The 17,545-nt window shown below is 45.1% G+C and overlaps 1 protein-coding gene across 1 annotated transcript in view; it reads right to left on the bottom strand.

Annotated features, from left to right (window-relative positions):
• Positions 1–17,545, bottom strand: part of LOC138759084 (protein kinase C beta type-like) — a 226,664-nt gene that overhangs the window by 103,705 nt on the left and 105,414 nt on the right. Inside the window, exon 5 of the mRNA XM_069928963.1 lies at positions 14,609–14,765. Within this exon, the coding sequence (XP_069785064.1) occupies positions 14,609–14,765 (157 nt within the window). The remainder of the gene's footprint in view (positions 1–14,608; positions 14,766–17,545) is intronic.

Here is a 17,545-nt window from a genome sequence, read left to right on the forward strand (position 1 = left end):
CTATTTTGATTGGTACATTTTTATTAATTAATATAGCTGCACCTCTAGCTTTTGAATTATATGATGCTGCCGCTACGTGCCCTACCCAGTCTCTCTTTAATTTATTATGTTCCACTTCAGTTAGATGTGTTTCGTGCACAAATGCTATGTCTATTTTTTCTTTTTTCAGGAAATTTAATAGCCTCTTCTGTTTAATTTGGCTATGTATTCCATTAATATTTATCGTCATATAGTTCAACATGGCCATCTCATATCCTGTTGACACCTCATTTCTGCTTCCTCACCACCATCATCCCCCTTTTCCCCATTTTAATCTCTCAGTTTTCCCTTTTTAAACAATGTATGACAACACATTTAAAACATAAAATACTTCAACAATTCCCACATCCAATATTCCCTTAACCCCAAATGTCACGCCCCCCCCCCCCCCCCCGCTGTGAGTTTCCCCTTATTCTTTGCCGGGCAACTACAACTCCCCTCTCCATTTGGATTGTGAACCTGCTCGCAAGCGTCAACTGATTCCGCAGTGACGGTTATTCTCTCCCACCCAACCCCACCTCCAGAAAAGACTTTTTTTTTACATATATAACAAAGTTCACACTCTTTTTTCCCCTTTATTTCCTTTCTTCTCTTCTCTTTCCCTTCTTTAGTTCTTACATATACATTATTTTTACATCTTTATATTTATTTTATCGCCGTTCTTCATTCTTTCCCTTCTCTTTCCCTTCTTTAGTTCTTACATACACATTATTTTTACATCTTTATATTTATTTTATCGCCGTTCTTCATTCTTGTTACAACTCTTCATCTCTCCTTGACCCTTCTATTCCAATGGTTTATTGTCTTCTCTAATTTTATTCCTTGCCCGCTCCAGTATATCTCAAAAATTTTACTAAAATGGATCTTGGTTTTTGATGTATCTGTGGCTTCGGAGCTAGTGTTCTATGTGCCCTTTCTATGTCCATTCCTTCCTGTATTTCTGTAATTCCCAGGACCTTTGGGATCCATTCTTTTATAAATTCCTTCATATCTGTGCCTTCTTCATCTTCCTTTAGGCCCACTATTTTTATGTTGTTTCGCCTACTATAATTTTCCAACATATCAATTTTCTGAGCTAACGCTCTTGTGACTCTTTAACTTTTTTCACTTTCTTCCAATTTTCCTCTTAAGTCATTCAATTCCATTTCTACAGGCATTTCTCATTCTTCCACATTTTCTAATCTTTTCCCTATTTCTGTTAAGACCAGCTCTAATCTATTCACTTTTTCTTCTGTACTTTTCATTTTTCTTTTAATTTCACTAAATTCTAATGTCAACCATTCTTTTAAAGCTCTCATTTGTTCTTGGAAAAAAAAAACTTTATCTATATTCTGTCCATCTGTTTTACCTTCTATTTCTCTGTGCAGATATATCTTGGTCTTCTTCTTCCTCTTCTTCTGTGTCTGCACCTGTGTTTGTGTCTTCTTCTTCTCTTCCTTGTATCTGTGTCTCTTCTGACTTTCTTCTTGCTTGGCTTCTTGCTGTTGGTCCACTTCTTCTGGGCTACTCATCTGTTGGGCCTCCTGCTGCTGTTTTTCTTTCCTTTCACTCCCTTTCCTGTCGCTTTCCTCTTCTTCCAGAAGAGCACTGGTTTCGAGCATCCCTCAGCTGGTCATGTTGTGTTTCCCGCTCCTCGGCTGAGCCCCCCTCCTGTCGGTGTTCTCCTTCTCCTTAGTAAGCACACTTTTGTTTGGCTGAGAGAGCCATTTTTGCAGTCTAGCGGTCGGGGGGGGGGGGGGGGGGGTGGGGGGTCACAACTCTGCGGGGTTGTCACCAACCTCGGAGAATGGGCTCTCTTCTCCACGACGACTCCCTGTTTCTTCATGCAGGTAAGGCCTTCCCCTTTCTCTTCTGGCGTCTTTTCTTCTATTTTTCCCGTTGTTTTTATTTTTTCCTTCTTAGGTGCCATTTTCTTTCTTTTCTCTACAACTTTATCTTTTATTTGTTATGTTTTGTATTTCTTGAACTTTGTATTTTCTTCACTTTATTTCTTCTTTTCTGGAGAGGGCTGGTATTCCCCTACCGGCCACTACTCCATCACGTGACTCCTCTCGCAAAGCGAGATTTGAATCTTTGATTTCCTCTATACCGAAAAAGGGTTATATTTCAGTTATGTATAATTTGTTACAAGATAGTATGGACAAGTCAGATTGGGAGAAATTAAAACTTAAATGGGAGAGGATTTTAGTATTTGTTTTTCCTGAAGATGATTGGGCGACTATGTGTCAGGATAATGTCATTAAATTGACTAAAGTAAGATGGTTAATTATAATTTTTTACATCAATTATATTTGACCCCGGAAAAGTTGAAAAAATATGGGTTTAGTAATTCAGATTCTTGTTTTAGATGTGGCTCATGTATTGGAACTTTTTTACATGCCATTTGGACTTGTGTTAAAGTTCAATCATTTTGGCAAGGAATTGAAGTAGTTTTGGAAAAATTATATAATTTTACATTACCATTAGATCGAACAATTTTTTTGTTGGGAAATTTGTATCCGTTAAGGGGAATGGGATTGGATAAAATTCAAATTGCTTTTGTACATTTGATGTTATCAGTAGTGCGGAAATGTGTTGCTAGTACTTGGAAAGATGATACTGAGATTAATATATTACTCTGGCACAATGAATTGAAAGTATATATTGTCATGGAAAAAAATACCTATAATTTACCTGATAATTATTCTTCTTTTGTTAGTAAGTGGTCTCTGTATTTGAAATATATGCATTTAGATATACACTGAAATGTTATTAACATTTATAATTATTTTTATATAATATATATTTTTTTTTTTTAATTTTTTTGTTTTGTTTTGGTTTTTTATATATATATCCTTGGAAAAAAATTTTTGGTTATTAATATACTGTATGTTATGTTTTTTTTCTATCCTTTAAATAAAGTTTGAAAAAAAAGATCCCCCCCTTATTCGCCTAAATTTCCAACAAGCACGGTCAAAAGGTCCTCATTATAAGCCTTTCATTCTCATCATCATCCTTGTGAACCTCCTCTGAACCCTCTCCAACATCAGCACATCCTTTCTTAAATGAGGGGCCCAAAACTACTCACAACACTCCAAGGAGATCTCTCCAGAGCCTTATAAAACCTCAACAGCACACCCCTGCTCTTATATTTTACTCAACTTGAAATGAACGCCAGCATTGCATTTGCCTTCTTCACCACTGACTCAACCTGAAAGTTTATCTTCAGCCTATCCTGCACAAGGACTCCCCTTGCATCTGGGGAGGTCCCTTTGCATCAGGGGATTTTAAATTTTCTGCCTATTAAAAAAAATAGTCTGCCCATTTATTTTTTTTCTACCAAAGTGCATGACTGTACACTTTCCAACAATTGTATTTCATCTGCCACTTATACGCCCATTCTCCTAATCTGTCAAATTCCTTCTGCAGCCTCTGTGCTTCCTCTACACTACCTGCTCCTCCACCTACCTTCATATCATCTGCAAACTTCGCCACAAAGCCATTCATTCCATAATCTAAACCAGTGGTTCTCAACCTTTTTCTTTCCACTCACATACCACTTTAAGTAATCCCTATGCCATAAACACTCTGTGATTAGTATGGGATTGCTTAAGGTGGTAGGAAGGTAAGGTTGAGAACCACTGCTCTAGACCCAATAGTTACTGAAATATTTTGCTTTAGAAAAATTGTCATGGCCCATTTCCTTTGGAGTTATGAAACTGTGCACATAATGAGTCAATTAGGGACAATTAAAACAGTGGTTTTCAAACTGTTTCTTTCTACCCACATACCACCTTAAGCAATCCCTTACTAATCACAGAGCACTGATGGCATAGGGAATACTTAAAGTGGCATGCGAGTGGAAAGAAATAGGTTGAAAACCACTGATTTAAATCATTAATATACAACATAAAAATAAATGGCCCCAATGACTCCTGTGGAGCACCACCAACAAATGGCAGGCAATCAGAATCCTTGTTTTCCAACATTCTTGTTTCCTACCAATCAGCCAATGCTCTACCAATGCTAGTATGTTTCCTGTTATACCATGGATTCTTATCTTGTTTCTTCTTTTCTTTTTTATAGTATTTTAATTGGTTTTTACACAAATAAACATATATGAGCAAAATATTTATGGAATGCAGAATGAAAGTAACAGATTACATGGCTCAGCAAAATATAGAGGCACATAGAGAGCATCCAAAATACAAAAGCACATCTAAAAATTTTTATCACTAATAGTTGTATCCCTAAAGCCAATCCCCATTCCAATGTTGAATGGCTAAAAAAACCTACTTCCTTCCTGCAATAAATGGCAAAGTACTGGAATTCAAGATTAATTTTATATCAAAAAATATGGAAATAATTCAGGAATGGTCCCCACAACATTTGAAACCTGATATTTGAATTATTAATTAAGTAATGAATCTTTTCCAAATTTAAGCAGGGCATAATGTCCCTCAGCCACTGAGCATGGGTTGGCGGACAGCATCCTTCCATCTAAACATTATTACACATCTGGCCAGAAGAGAGGCAAAAGAAAGGGTATGACATTTGATTGAAGTTAAACTCCAGTTGTACCAAAAAGAGCAGCCAAAGGGTAAGGCTTTAGATTTATATTAAGGATAAAGGATAAAGTTTGAAACACATCCCTCTAGTATTTTTCAAGGCTAGGACATGTCCAGAACATATGAATTCAAGAAGCCTCTCCTCTCTTACATTTATCTGAATAGAAATGAGACAATTTAACTTTAAACTATGTACAGGTTTAAATTATAGCCAACAATGACGGGCACATATGGATGTAGTATTAGCCAGCTTAAAAACTGAATCCCAAACCTCGTCTGATAGTGAAAGGTTTAAATCCTGTTCCCAGGCATTTTAAATTTTAACTAGAGGGGCAGTTCTCAACTTATAAATATAGATAAATCTTTGCGAGAATGTCGTAAACTAAAACATCAACAATGTTCGCATCAGCTGGCCCAGGAGAATCAGGTATCTGAGATTGAAGAAAATGCCTCATTTGCAAATATCTGAAAAAAATTAGTGTCTTCAATGCCATTAGATTTAAAGCAACGCTTGCAACCACACCATCCAGTGAAAACAACTGAAGTAACACTGAGATCTGTTACAGGAGATAAAATCAGTGTTTGGGAAATGTACTGTTAAAGTACAATGGAAGCAACAAAACCAAAAACACTATTTCTCTACATCATAGATACCCAGGGACCAGCTCTTTTCTGAAGAAATTGGCTACAACACATTCCCCTAGAATGGCTGGAAATCGGTTCAATAATGAATGTAAACCACGAAGACAACACCCAACCAGAACTCAACCAGATTCTCAATGACACCATGGTTTTCCTGCAAGGGAAAGATCAAAGAGGTTCAAGCCAAACTGCAATTAAGAATGTGGAACTAAAGTTCATCAAAGCCAGAACAGTTCCATCCGCAATGAAAGGAAAAACTGAAGCTGAGTTAAATAGGTTAAGAGATGAAGGCCTATTAGAACCAATAGAATACAGGGATTGGACATTGCCCATTGTACCTGTATGGAAAGCAAACGGTGAGATTCACATTTGCGGCGATTACAAAGTCACCATCAACTAGGCACTAGTACAAAGCAGAAGAACTATTCCAAGCATTAAATGGAGGGCATAAGTTCACAAAACTGGATTTGTCACAGGCATATCAACAAATAGAGTTGGACAAAGAATCCAGAAAATATGTAACTGTAGCAGCATGCCACCATGGCAATCGGGCTGGCACTCTAGGTGGCAAGCAAAACCAAGAGCCAGCAGACCGCACAGCAGCACTGGCCGTTGAATGGCTGAGGCAGCATAGGTGCCAGAATCCCCAACATGGCGCTGGCCCCGCTGCACAGCCAATAGATAGAGAGAGTGTGCAGGGAAGAAGGTATTGTCATGTAAGAATGTACCTGCATGCGGGAAACCCACTATTGTTATGCAGGCGGTGATGTCAGCAAATGGGGGCAAACGGCGGGAACGCAAACGGTATAAGAGTTGGGCTTCAGCCCTAATAAACCAGAGCTATACCTGACTACACTCATGTGTGTGTGTGTGTGTGTGTGTGTGTGTGTCTTTACTTCGAGTTGCGCGTGGTTACAATTGGTGACTCCAATGGTTTAGACGGCATCTAAAGAGCGAGCCGGCAGTAGTCAATGCAGTCGCCCTGAAGCTGCCGACCTTCTGGAAAAATTGCCCACACGTATGGTTCGACCATATGTTTCAGATCTGGCAGATCATGGCAGTCACATGATCATACCACATGATGAGCGACGACGAATCGGGTGGCCAATTTCATCCAGGGGCCCCTGTTGGAAGGTGCCTACACTGCCTTCAAAGACTTAACTTATTGAGACCTTCGGGGCTCTCAAGGCGTGAGAGAGGAGCACGTCTGCTCCACTTGGATGGGCTGGGGTCAGGCCCCCATTGGCCCTGATGAACGATATGCTGGCCCTCACTGGGAAGCATGACCCTGCATAATGTTGGAGCAGGTGTTCCTAGAGCAACTACCTGAGGATGTCCAACTGCTCCTGGTGGACACTTGACTTCAGTGACCCCTGGAATGTTGCAGCACGAGTGGACATCCTATGGAAGCAGAAAAGAGAATGCTCAGCATCCATGGGGCTCATCGCCGGACCAGCCCGCCGAAGGAACAACCACCCCACAAGGGAGGTGAGCCCAACAGGAAACCAGAAACATGCAAGTGCTGAGGGCACAATCAGGACCTATGGCACACGCAAGGTCCAACTGCAGTTGGGAGGCAGCCTCTTCTTGTGGGTGTTCATGTTGGCAGCAGTGAAATAGCTGCTCCTCGGGGCAGACTTCATGCACGCCCACAGCCTGCTGGTGGACCTGAAGGGTCAGAGACAGGTCCACGCACAGACTTACCAGACTTCCCCTTCAAGGACTCCAGGCTCCCGGCCCCCCATCTGGACTCAGTGCAGCGATCCACCGACCAGCCCTGAAAGAGTTCCTGGCAGTGCATACCCACACCCCACCTCCAGTTCACCACAGAGATAGCCCCAGCATGGAGTACAGCATCATATCCTGACCCAGGGCCTGCCGCTCCATGTAAGAACAAGATGACTTCCTCTGGAGAAGCTCCAACTAGCAAATGAAGAGTTCAAAAAACTGGAAGAGTTTCTCCCCTGCACATGGTGCCCAAGGCCACTGGGGGGGGGGGGGGGTGGGGCAGTAGAGATTGTGCGGAGAATACCACCATCTCAATGAGGCCACAACGCTAAATTGTTACCCCGTGCTGCACATCCAAGATTTTACGGCCGACCTGCAAGGGGCGAAGATCTCAAAAGTGGACCTCACGTGGGGATACCATCAGGTCCCAGTACACCCTGATAAAATCCCTAAGACCACCATCATCACCCTGTTTGGCCTGTTTGAATTCTTGCGCATGTCGTTCAGGTTGAAGAATGCAGCGCAAACTTCCAGCAGCTGATGAACGCAGTGGGCCAAGACCTGGATGGCATCTTCATCTACTTATATGACATCCTCGTGGCAAGCAAAGACTGCAACCTCTACACCCAACTGACAATTAATCCAGCCAAATGCCAGTTCGGGTTGGAGATCATTGACTTCCAAGGCCATAGGATTAATCAAGGACGGGGCCACACCACTACCCAGCAAGGTGGGGGCCACCCGGAGGATTCCTAGGCCCAGCATGTCTGGGGATGATCAATTTTTATCACAGGTTCATTCCCTCAGCTGACAGAATCATGTGACCCTTGTTCTCACGGATGGCAGGCAAGGCCAAAGATGTAATATGGGAAAAAGAGCTTTCATGAAGACCAAGGAATTCCTGGCGGGCACTGCTCTTTTGGAGCACCTGAAAGCAGATGCTCCAACAGCCCTGACGGTGATTCCTCAGGTACAGTGATTGGCAGAGTTCTGGAACAGCATATCAAAGGGAGTTGGCGACCACTGGCTTTCTTCAGCAAATATCTGTGGCCTCCGGAACTGAAGTACAGTGCTTTCGACAGAGAGCTAATGTCACTGTACTTCGCCATCCGGCACTTCTGGTACTTCCTCAAGGGCAGAACATTTACAGCCTTTACCGATCACAAACCCTGGCCAAAATTTCAGACCCCTGTCATACATCTCGAGCACACCACAGATGTGCGACGTCTCTGGCAAGGACAACGTGATGGCGGACGCACTATCCAGGCAGAGCATCCATGCGTTATTAAAGGGAGTGGATTTCGTAGGACTGGTGAAGGCGCAGCAAGATGATGCAGAGATGCCCTAGTACAGGACAACCATATCGGGACTGCAACTCCAGGACATCCCGGTTGGCGCAGGTAACCTCACCCTCCTGTGCGACGTGACCAGACCTATTGTCCCGGCGGCTTGGCAACGACAGGTTTTCAATTCCATCCACAGGCTGGCTCATCCATCCATCTGGACCACGGTCCGACTGGTGGCCAGCAAATATGTGTGCCATGGTCTCCGGAAACAGGTCAGCGGGTGGCACACAGTGCCAAACAGCCACGGTACAGTGGCATACCAAGACCACAAAATAGCATTTCGAGCCTGCAGAGCTAAGGTTTGACCATGTCCATGAGGACATCATGGGATCCCTACTAGTATCTCAGGGTTTCCACTAACTGTTCATAATGGTCAATTATTTCACCAGTTGGCCAGAAGCAGTCCCGATGGAAGAAACCTCCACAACACCATGTGCCAAGCCCTCATCTCATTCTGCGTGGCATGGTTCAGCATACATTACATCAGAAGACAGAGGGGCCCAATTCACCTCCAGCTTATGGTCCGACTTCGCCACACTGTGGAGTGCTCAGCTACACCACACGACAGCTGCAATCAAATGGGCTGGTGGAGCATTTCCACAGACACCTCAAATCCGCACAGGGCCAGACTACAGGAATCCAACTGGGTAGAGGAGCTACCATGGGCACTGTTGGGGGTCCACACCGCACCCAAGGAGGACCTCAACATCTCTTCCATAGAACTCGTGTATGGAGCTCCACTGGTGGTCCCCGGGGAATTTGTACAACCCCCAGACACGCAACAAGATGACACAACTGTACTCCTCCGCAGGCTACAGGAATGAATCAGCCACCTGGCACAGATAAGTGAGGACCAACGTACCCAAAGACCTGCAGGACTGTGAGTACGTTTTCATTCGCAGGGGTCCACACTGTCCACCGTTACAGAGGCCGTATGAGAGGTTCATTTTGGGTCATAAGCAACATGTCCAGTTCAAGCTGGAGGTTGAAGGCAAGACGGAGGTCTTCACTATGGACAGGCTAAAGCCAGCACACCTGGACCCAGCAGGCCCAGTCAAGATGCCAGCACCATGCTGGAGAGGCAGGCCACCAAAGCTTACAGAGACACTGCCTTCGGGCACCAAAGATAATACCTCTGGTTCTGGGGAGGGTCATGTTGAGGCACGCCGCTGCAGCAATTGGGAAGGCACTCCAGGTGGGAGTGCAACCAGGAGCCAGCAGACTGCACAGACCCCAAGCAAACCGGCCATCTAACAGCTAAGGCAACATAGGGGCCAGAATCCCCAACATGGCACTGGCCCCACTGTACAGCCAACAGATAGGGACAGTGTGTGGGGAAGAAGGTATTGTCATGTAAGAATGTACCCGCATGTGGGAAACCCGCTATTGTTATGCAGGTAGCGACGTCAACAAATGTGGGCAAACGACAGGAACGCAAATAGTATAAAAGTCGGGCTTCAGCCCCAATAAACCAGAGCTATACTGACTACACTCATGTGTGTGTCTTTACTTCGAGTAGCAGCCAATGTACGACTACGACAGGATAAGTGTGTCTTCTTGCTGCCCTCAGTGACGTACTTGGGATTTACAATCAACAAGGAGGGGGTACGAATGGATCCAGTGGCCACAGAAGCCATTTGCAAAGCTCCATATACAACCAAGAAGCCAGAATTACAGTCCTTTCTAGGGCTCATAAATCTCTATTGGAAACATATCCCTAACACGTCTACAACATGCAGCCCCCTAAACCGCTTACTCATGAAAGATCAAAAATGGTACTGGAATACAGAAACTAAAAACACTGAAGGAAATATTAACATCAACAAATGAGGTTCTGATCCACTACAACCCAGAGAAGGAAGTGACTCTAGCCGTTGATGTTTCACCAGAAGGACTGGGAGCAGGATTGTCCCAAACCACAGAGAAGGGTGAGCAACCAGTGGTATATGCTTCGCGGACATTAACTGCAAGCTAACACAATTACGCACAACTGGAAAAAGAAGGATTAGCAATAATGTTTGGTGTAAAAAGATTCCACTGATATCTCTACGGAAAAACTTTCACCCTAATCACTGACAACAACTTCTAAGTTTGATTCTGGACCCCCACCAAGGGATACCAATATTAGCTGCAGCCAGAATTCAAAGATGGGCCATGCTACTAGCCACATCCAACTATAAGGTAAAACTTAAACTGGGAACACTCAACAGCCACATGGATGCCTTATCACGCTTACCACTACCCGAAACTGAACAAAAAGAAGAAATTATTAAATGGACAGCAGAAGCACAGCTATTAACCATGAACAACAAAAACAACTGCCCATTACAGCCCAGATGATCGGCAAAAGAAACCCAAAAGGAAGCAACGTTAAGCAAAGAACCTAAGGTTATACCAGAAGACCTAAAAACTTACTTCACACACCACCATGAATTAGCATTTGAAGAAAGATGTTTACTATGGGGTACCTGTACAATTATCCCAGCCAAATGGCAAGCCACCATATGCAAAATATGTCAGCCAATTAAGCCAAAAATGCTGCAACCTGAGGCCAACTCATGGAAATGGCCATCCAAACTCTGGAATCAGATTCATGTAGACTTCACAGGGCCATTCTATGGGAGAGACTTTGCTTATAGCGGTGGATGCACATTCCAAATGGCCAGTAGTTACGCATATGAAAAACTAAAACCGATTCCACAATTGAACGTCTACAGGCCATGTTTGCCATGTTCAAACTACCTCACGAATTGGTCACAGACAATGGACCCCAGTTTACATCAGAACCTTTTAAGAAATTGATGTGTGACAACAATATCAGACATATTTTGTCAGCACCCTATCACCCAACTACTAATGGGGAGGCAGAACGCTTTGTGCAAACATTCAAAAAGGCGATGAAAATGGAAAAGCTCCTAAACGCCTCCTGGCTTCTCAGAATTGCAGATTTCCTATTGGGGTACAGAAACACACCACATTCACTAAATGCACCCTAGAGGAATTGGTATTTGGCCGCAACTTGCGGACGAGACTATCCATAGTTCACCCTGATCTGGGCCTCCGTTTAGAAAAATCCACATCACCATAAACTTTATCTAGAACACTAGAAGTGGGTGAGAGACAGAGTACTGACATAAGATTCTTTCTTCTTTGGCTTGGCTTCGCAGACGAAGATTTATGGAGGGGTAAATATCCATGTCAGCTGCAGGCTCGTTTGTGGCTGACAAGTCCGATGCGGGACAGGCAGACACAGTTGCAGGGGTTGCAGGGGAAAATTGGTTGGTTGGGGTTGGGTGTTGGGTTTTTCCTCCTTTGTCTTTTGTCAGTGAGGTGGGCTCTGCGGTCTTCTTCAAAGGAGGTTGCTGCCCGCCAAACTGTGAGGCGCCAAGATGCACGGTTTGAGGCGATATCAGCCCATTGGCGTTGGTCAATGTGGCAGGCACCAAGAGATTTCTTTAGGCAGTCCTTGTACCTCTTCTTTGGTGCACCTCTGTCACGGTGGCCAGCGGAGAGCTCGCCATATAACACGATCTTGGGAAGGTGATGGTCCTCCATTCTGGAGACGTGACCTACCCAGCGCAGTTGGATCATGACACATTGACCTATTGCGGTCATTGTCTGACACTAAAGTCCACAGATTACCTCATGACCTGGAGGAGGTAGAACCAGACCTGCCATGGCCTGCCACAGCAATCCAACCCCTTGGGCCAAGTGAAAGAGGGGCAGAGACAGATAGCACAGTAAATGTGACAAGCAGCCCAGCACGTAGAACCCCGGAGGCCAGCGAAGGTAAGCAGTCGCCATTGACCCGACTATCAATGGAGCCCACCCAGAACAGCCCCGAGCAAATACTAGTCCAGCCTGCCACACAGAGGCAGTCCAAGAGAGAAAGAAGACCTCTAGAGCACTTTAAGGACTGTGTCCCATAATTATTATTAAATTCCTTCCTGTATTATAATTACTCAGTATATGTACCCTAATTATCACTAGTAGTCATAAGCCCGATGTAGTTAGAGGGGGCCCATTCCACATATATTGCACGGGGTTGTGGGGGAAGTGTGTATAAGTCCACCCTGCTGTACATCATGACGCCCACATGATGATGTCACCCCTCCACATATCTCTGTATGTCAGTCGTCATGTTAGTCTGATGGTATTAAAGAATGAGAAAAGCACCACGTCTCCCAAGTCCTCCTCGTGTAAGTGCATACACGACATTGTATTTGTTACACTTTTTTACTCTGTGTCCCTGTTTCATTATAAGACATTCCACTGGCTGCAGTTTTGCCCACTCTGTCTGTCCTTCCACACAAACTCCCTACCCGCTTTCCCAACTTATGCATCAACTGTCTCTTCCTCTGCTTCTTCACTTTGGTTCCCACACCACCCCACACCCCCCCCCGCCCCTGCGAATCTAGTTTAAATTCCTTCCTCCCCCCCACCCCCCAACAGCATCAGCAAATGTCCCTGCCAGGATATTGGTTCTCCTCCAGTTCAGATGCATCCCATCCCACTTGCACAGGTCACTCTTCATGAAAAGTTCCCAATTCTCCAAAAACTTGAAACCTGCCCCCTCCACCATCTCCTCAGCCACATGTTTGTCTGAATCATCCTCCTGTTCTGACCTTCCCTATCATGGTACCAGGAGTAATCCAGAGATTCCCATCTTGGAAGTTCTGCTCTTCAACCTCTTTCCCAACTCCCTCAACTTACTTTGCAAGACCTCTACCCCACTCCTGCCCATGTCATTGGTACCAATATGAATTGCGACCTCTGGCTGGTCACCCTACCCTTGCTCAGAGACATCCTGGACCCAAGAGCCAGGAGGCAACACCATCCAGGAGTCTCTTTTTCAGCCACAGATTCTCCTATCTGTTCCCTGACTATCGAGTCCCCTGTGACTATCACTCTACCTAACTTCACCCTTCTCTTCTGAGGCTCGGAGCCAACCATGGTCCTATTGATCTGTCTGCTGCCTTGCCCAGATAGGTCATTCCCTCCCCAGAATTATCTAAAAGGGTATATCTGTTGATGAGGGGAATGGCCACAGGTGTACCTTGAACAGCCTGCCGGTTCCCTTTCCCTTTCCTGACTCTCACTCAGCTACCTTCAACCTTCCATCTAAGTGTGATTGCATCCCTGTAACTTCTGTCTATCACACCTTCTGCCTCCTGAATGATCAGAGTTCATCCAAATACAGTTCCAATTCCCTAATAAGGTTTGAAAAGAGCTGCAGTTGGATGCATGTCTCACGGATACCGTTGGCTTCCCTGACTAGGGACTTTGTGCAAACGGAGCAGGTCCCTCACCCTGGCTGCCATTTCCACTGTCGATTAAAGAGTTAGAACAACCTGTCCTTACCTTGCCCCTACTCCTGCATCACCACCTCAGCCTCTGAAGCCATCATCTCAAATTCTAATATCTACACTGGGTCTCTCATTTAAAGGCTGCTCTGCTTGAGCTTTTTAAACACTCATCCTCTTGTCCAGGCTTCCTCTCGCAGTCCCACACATACACTCTCCCTCACATTGCACACCCACCCACCCACACATATACAAACACATGTATGTAAACATACATACACACACATACTCAAACTTCACACACACTCACACGTACACTCATACATACAGACACAAACTCAAATACACACACATTGCACACCCACCCACATACATACAAACACGTATGCAAACATACATACACACACATATTCAAACTTCACACACATACTCACATACACACACACTTATACATACACTCACACACACTCACACATTGCACACATGCAAACACATGTATACAAACATACATACACACATACTCACCAAACTTCACACACACCTACAATCACACACTCACATACACACATATACACTCACACACACACTATACAAACACATGTACACAAACATATATACACACATATACTCACCAAACTTCACACACTCACATACACTCACACATGCACACATACACTCACTCACATACAGAAACATTCTCACTCACATACACATACACACATACATATACTCAAACACATACTCACCAAACTTCACATACACACTCTCTCACACATACACACGCATTCACACATACACTCACTTGCACATACACAGTCACACACACATATACACACACACATACTCACATATACATACATTCACACACACATACTCACCAAACTTCATATACACACACACACACACACACACATACACATACACACACGCACGCACGCGTCCTAGATGACCTTACTTGTTCTCATTGCTCTAATTTCCAAGTTTCTCAAAGGTTTTCACTTACAAGGTGAAGCTTTCATTCCAGGTCGGGTTGAGGGAACATTTGATGGTCCGTGTTTTCTGCTTACTCTCACTCTTCGGGTCAGGAATCAGCTTCAACTTCACATAGGGGTCTGAGAGGCCATTGGGGTCCATGGGCACCAGATTGCGTGCTTCTTTCACTGTGTGGAGACAGGTAGCACATAAATCCATCACTCCACGTCTACCACAGCCCCTACCTGTGTAAGGTAGGGGCTGTGACATTCTTCAGAAATCCCCACGCCCAACCCAATTATGTCCAGTCTGTGATCTCCATTCTAACATTCGATGAGATCTGTGATGGGTGGGGGGTGGGGAATTAACGGAGCATTGGTCCAATCGATGGGTGGGCTTGATTTGGAGATGTTGGGTTTGGAATATCCTGGTAGACCATGCTCCCCCACACCCTCGCCACCACAGGGGAAGTTCTCTATCTGGAGCTCATTGGGTTCAGTGTGGCTGCGGAGACCCTGCAGTAACTGTGATCTAGGAGTAAGGGAGGTTCCAGGCCTAGATTCAGCTCTTTATCACAGGTTCTCCCATCCTGACACCAGTGACCAGATCATGCCTGATCACATTTGATCACTCCTGACACCAGTCACACTTGATTACTCCTGATCACTCCTGAATCCATTGACTCCTGATCACTCCTGGAAACATTAAACACTACAGCACAGAAAGGCCTTTCGGCTCTTCTTGTCTGCTCCCAATTATTATTCTGCCTGGTCCCACTGACCTGCACCCAGTTCATAGCCCTCCATACCCCTCCCATCCATGTACCTGTCCAAATTCTTCTTACATGTAAAAATTGAGCCCCGCATTCACCACTTCAGCTGGGAGTTCGTTCCATCCTCCCACCACTCTCTGTGTGATGACATTTCCCCCTTTTTCCCCTTTCATCTTTAACCCATGTCCTCTGGTTGATATGCCTGTCTATGCCCATCAGAATGTTGTAAAATTTTAATTTTCCCTCATTCTTCTTTGCTCCAATGAATAATGTCCTAACCTGTTTAACCTTTCCCTGTAACTCTGTTCCTGAAGTCCCAGCAATATCCAAGAAATTTTCCTGCAATTTTTCTATCTTATTGATATCTTTCCTGTAGTTAGGTGACCTGATCACTGCTGACACCAGTGACCCCTGATCGCACCTCAGATTGACACTGGAGTTACACAATCCTGGAGAGTTACAGCACAGAAACAGATCCTTGTGCTGTCTCAGCACCCCCCCCCCCCCCCAATCAACACTCACTCCACTTCCATCCATCCTCCCCCCCATCACTGGAATCTGCAGAGTACAGGACCGGGTGGCAGCACAGTGGCACAGCAGGTAGTGCCACTAGGTCCCTGCTCCATTGACTCAGGTTCAATCCTGACCTTGGGTGCTGCCTGTTTAGATTTTGTTTGCTCTGCTGTGACTGGATGGGCCTTCCCTGTTCCTCCGGCCTCCCAGTTGGGTTAATTGGCTACTGTCAATACCCATGAGATCCCCACCTTTCTATCCCTCCGCCTTTCTTTTCCCCCTCCACATCTCACCTCCATTCCTACTTCCCATCCCCTTCCCCCAGGATTCAAGATTCAACATTATTTTATTATCATGTAATAAAACAGAAAATGTGATATTACACAAAACTTCCTTTAGTCTACTGTAAGGCAAACAGATTCACCATTGGCAGGAAATGCCTGCACCTCCTACAGTCAGAAAAGAGAAGCAAAAGAGAGTCCCCTCAGATTTACCAAGTGTCTGTGGAATCACCTCCAGCCACCCGCAGCCTTCAGTACAAACTAAACACAACCTGAGCTCCAGGTGCATACCTCTGACACGATCAGGACACCTCCAGCACCCTCTTGTATCCTAATTCTAATACCTGGTACCTCTTCAGCCAGTTTCGAGCCAGCCTCCAGCAGCCCACAGCCTGCCTGGGTTCCTTGCCTCGAGTACCAAAAGCCTGTCGCCAGTGTGTTCTTCAGCTGCAGAACTGCTCACTGGTCTGTCGCTGAGGTCACTATCCCAGAGTTCATCTCCTTTGCTTCTCTTTCTCAAACAAGTGGTGGCCTCAACATTTTCTGGTGCCCTGTACCAGTCCTCTGTTTTCCTGGAGTCTGCAACCTTTATGGCTGCTGCTAATCAGAAGCACTACCATCTTGGGCGCAGACCCAGGATTTAAAGGCCGCCTGTATGGAGCTGACAGCAGTCGGATTGGGCAGTTGGATCCCGCTGGGGAGCTCTGTGACTCCGTTCCCCATTCTCCACTGGTCCGCACCAGCAGAAGCACTGCCATTCCAGCAGCTCAGTCTCCTACCTGTTCCTAAATTCATGCAGGCACTAAGTTTATCCTCAGTGGCAGATGGATTTACCTTAGACATGTATGAGATTTTGCACATTGGTAAGAACAGGGAATGGTGGGGCTCTGGGGTGTGTTGTTGAACAGACTGCCCAAGTGGCAAGCAGGGATCCTAAAAGTTGGGATTCAAGGGGACAGGGTGGTGCAGAAGACATATGTCCTTCATGGGACAGATGTAGATGTAGAGTAGGTGGGATATCATGAGATGAGAGTTTATTGTCATGTACGTAAATATGGCATTCAAATGCATGAAATTCCTACGGTGCAGCCACACAGTGTAAAAGTCCTGGATCTGGTCTGGGTTTAGGTCCGAACTGGGTATGAATCAGTACCAGGTCTAGATCTGGTCTGGCATGGCCCTGGGTCAGGACCAGGTCAAAATGAGATCTGTATCTGAGTCTGGGTCTGGACCACGTCTGGTTCAGGTCAGGGTCTGGATCTAGACCAAGCTATGACTGGACCACGTCTGGGACTGGTTTAAACCAGGTCTATACCTTGACCATGTCTGAGTCAGGTTCAGGTATGGACTACATCTAGGTCTGGACCATGTCTTGGTCTGGACCTTGTCTGGTTCAAGTCCA

Source organism: Narcine bancroftii, chromosome 3 (assembly GCF_036971445.1).
Source record: "Narcine bancroftii isolate sNarBan1 chromosome 3, sNarBan1.hap1, whole genome shotgun sequence".
Taxonomy (NCBI): Eukaryota; Metazoa; Chordata; class Chondrichthyes; order Torpediniformes; family Narcinidae; genus Narcine; species Narcine bancroftii.